General features: G+C 42.2%; 1 protein-coding gene across 1 annotated transcript in view; it reads right to left on the reverse strand.

Annotated features, from left to right (window-relative positions):
• cavin2a (caveolae associated protein 2a) overlaps window positions 1–3,342 on the reverse strand; it is a 14,832-nt gene extending 11,490 nt beyond the window's left edge. Inside the window, exon 1 of the mRNA XM_027152541.2 lies at window positions 2,625–3,342. Coding sequence (XP_027008342.1) covers window positions 2,625–3,146 — 522 coding nt within the window. The 5' untranslated portion in view covers window positions 3,147–3,342. The remainder of the gene's footprint in view (window positions 1–2,624) is intronic.
• Between the last annotated feature and the right edge of the window lie 292 nt (window positions 3,343–3,634).

A 3,634-nucleotide genomic window follows, 5' to 3' on the forward strand; every position in this document is an offset into this window, starting at 1 on the left:
TGTGTGTGTGTGTGTGTGTGTGTGTGTGTGTGTGTAGTGTTTATTTTGTTAAGACATAACCGCAGTGGTTGATGAATGAAAAAACACAAATATGTGCAAAATATATCCTAGACCAGCTCATTTAAAAAACAAAACAACAAAGCAATGACGTTTAGATAAGACTGTGTTAAATATCGCAGGCTTTTGCCTCCATTCAGATGTAATCTCTAATAGACACTAAAATGTTTTATGAAATATAATTGCACATAAAAGACATGAAGCTATTCTAAGCCACCAAACTGCTATGCATGACGTGTCCATTACCATTTGTAACCTCTCACATGGTGTGTGTCTTTAACACACCTAATAACACCACACCTGGGCTGGTATTGTAAGAGTAGAAGTGTGTGCAAGCTGCCATTTTGCCACGTGTAGAAAAACAGTGCACAGTAGCTCAAGACACACCCACTGATAACAGCTTCAGTGTGTGTGTGTGTGTGTGTGTGTGTGTGTGTGTGTGTGTGTGTGTGTGTGTGTGTGTGTGTGTGTGTGTCTGTCTGTCTGTCTGTCTGTCTGTCTCTCTCTCTCTCTCTCTCTCTCTCTCTCTCTCTCTCTCATCACACACACACACACACACACACACACACACACACACACACACACACACACACACACACACACACACACACACACAGTGAGTTTTAGAATCACCTAACTGATTAATAAGCAATTGAATATTGATTGGTTGACTTTAGTTTTCTTATGCAACACTGCTCAGACACAACTATCTAGAAAACTCTATCACCTCTGATAATTATTCTGACTTCTGTGTTGACTTTAACACCAGCTGTGACCAAACCTACAGTAATCTTTTACAGTAGTGGTGTCCAGTTCAGTGCTGCAGCACTGTGTGGTGTTTAACCTCCTCCCAACACACCACTGTAATGAACTAATACGTTCAATTAGGAACAATTAAAATAGAAAAAAACCCAGCAACTAGACCCTGGGCCAAGGGCTGGTACTGAAGTCTTTGCTTTACCAGTTCAATAAAAGCTAATAATCTGAATGTAAATATTACTAAATGTTTGTTTATGGCTTCAGAGTAATCCACCAGCAAAGGCTTAAAGATTGACTCAAATGTGAGCACACTGACATGTTAACTAGCGATGTATTAACTTTTATGTATTTTTACCCACGTTATCATCAAGCTTGGCTAAACCACAGCAATAAAACTGCAAGGAATTTTGACTGCGATCATAAAGTTGCTTGTCTCACTGGTTATATTACGTTCACTCAGTGAATATTTAGCAAAATTGAAGAAGAGTTTTTTAATTAATTTTAGAATTTTTCCCCACTTCATTAACCAGGAACTGATCTGCAGCCTGCAGCGGTTACAGCGCCTGCTCCTGCACGTCCTTACAAGCACTAACTTGGCTTTCGGTTGGATGAAGTTAATGTTTAAGGCTGTAGAAAACTCCACCTGTCCTGTGCAGGAATTCATAAACGCCAGGGGTGATAAACTGAGAGCAACCCCACCCTCTGCTACCTGAATTATAGCATTTAATGTGAGTGAGTTTTTTAAACACTCTGAAACACAAGTTTAGGCACAATTTCCAGACTACTTTGGAAAAGAGATACTATATAAGAACATACCTTTGTGCACAAGATAACAAAGCAAACAGAAAAAAAAAATAGAAAGGCAGAATATAGCTGGCTGAAAAAAACACCATCAACCGACTAACGTTCTAAGCTGGAGGTTAAACTGCTGCATGGATGCAGTCTTCATGTATATTCTTAAAAAACTAAAATTAAAATTTTAATCTAAATCAATGTGCACGTGTTAGTTATGTAACATACACACGCAAAGCTTCTCCCACACTGCAGGATCAAAACTCCTACACGCTCCCAGAAAATAGAGCCATTATGCTAGCATGATTATGAACTAACAGCTAAGCCCAAGGCAATCGTCTGGGCTGAAAAAGCAAAGCTTGTTGTGTACAGTACCGGACAGCACAATCCGTCTTTTAGAAAATGTGAAATAGAATAACATTTTTTGCTCAACAAATATAATAGAGCTGTGCATTAAACGCACAATGCACCTCTTCTATGGATTATGACAGATTAATCCCAAACCAAACACACCCACTAGGCTGTTGAGCTGGTTTAGGGAGCACACCTTACATCGTAGCACTTAGCTTAGCTTTGAAAACCACTTAGCTTAACCATTTTCAGTTAGAGAAAGTGCAATGTAAACATTCAACATTCAGGCTATTCATTCATTCATTAATGTGGTTAAAAGTGAAGTGTTAAATGTTGATTGTGAGAACTCTAAAGAGGAAACTTCCAGATTCATTGTAATCAACTCTCCTGAGATCACACACACACACACACACACACACACACACACACACACACACACACACACACACACACACACACACACACACACACACACACACACACACCTTCTCAACACCTGCTGCTGTTCACATACTGCTTCTTTACATAAAATTGTGCATATGGTTAATAAACTAAATAAAAAAGAATAATATTTGGAATTGTAGACTACGTATCACAATTATTTCAGAATTCTAGCCAAGAGTCAACTGAATCATTTATCCATAATTAGGAGATACCTGTCATACCTGGAAAATGAGCACCTTGAAGTGATTCCTCTTGAGCAGGTGTGCATGGTTGGCCTCCAGACGCTTTACCTGGCCACACTGGCGATCGAGACGCTCGCGCACTTCTTTGACATAGATGCCGGTTTTGCGGGAGCGCTCAAGCAGCTTGTTGACCCCACCAGAGGTAGTCATATGGCTCTTGCTTAGGCGAGTCAAGTCGGCCTGTACGGCCTTCACGGTGCCCTCCAGGTCAGTCTGGCGCTTCTCCATGCGCCGCTGGTTTTCCTGCACTGTCTCAATCATCACCACCAGCTGGTCGAGCAGAGCCACCACCGTGATGGCGCTCACCTGGCTTGCAGCACTTGTTGGGCTGGTTGGAGGTTTGGAACCCATGCGGGAAAGCGTGTGAGTCGGGGAAGTAGGACCTGAACTGGGGATGAAGAAATCCTGGGCATCCACCGCTGGAGCAGTGGCGGAATCGGAATTGGTTGGACCAGGCAAGGTGTTGGAGCTTTGATCAGCTCGTGCAGCATCTTCACCCATGTTGGAGGATCTGGTGAAAGTCTGGCTCCTATTTGAAGATGTCTGAGCTGAACTTTCAGACAGAGGTGTAATGGCTCCTGCTGCTGGTTTAGCTTCACCTGTAAACTCTACTTGGAGGAAGGGTGGCTGCTTCTATTTCAGTCACATGGACGAGCTTCGCTGCCTCCCACGTCTCCAGAACACAACAACATTCCCGATACACCACTTAAAAACTCCCCACACACCCAGAGGAGGAGCCAGGTTGCTTAGTAGCTGGTCCGGCCCATCGGTGTAAAGCAAGCAGGAGTGTCACTGTGTGTGTGTGTGTGTGTGTGTGTGTGTGTGTGTGTGTGAGGAACAGATAGGGAATGGCTGTAATAATGTGATTGTGAATGCTACTGTGTTTGGAAACAGATGACTTTCACAGTTTTTTGCTTTCATTTCTCAAATCATCTCTCAGAGTAAAGAACACTGAAAATCCAAATATGGAAATTAATATTTGAACAGTT

The sequence above is a fragment of the Tachysurus fulvidraco genome, chromosome 6 (genome assembly GCF_022655615.1).
Source record: "Tachysurus fulvidraco isolate hzauxx_2018 chromosome 6, HZAU_PFXX_2.0, whole genome shotgun sequence".
Classification (NCBI taxonomy): domain Eukaryota; kingdom Metazoa; phylum Chordata; class Actinopteri; order Siluriformes; family Bagridae; genus Tachysurus; species Tachysurus fulvidraco.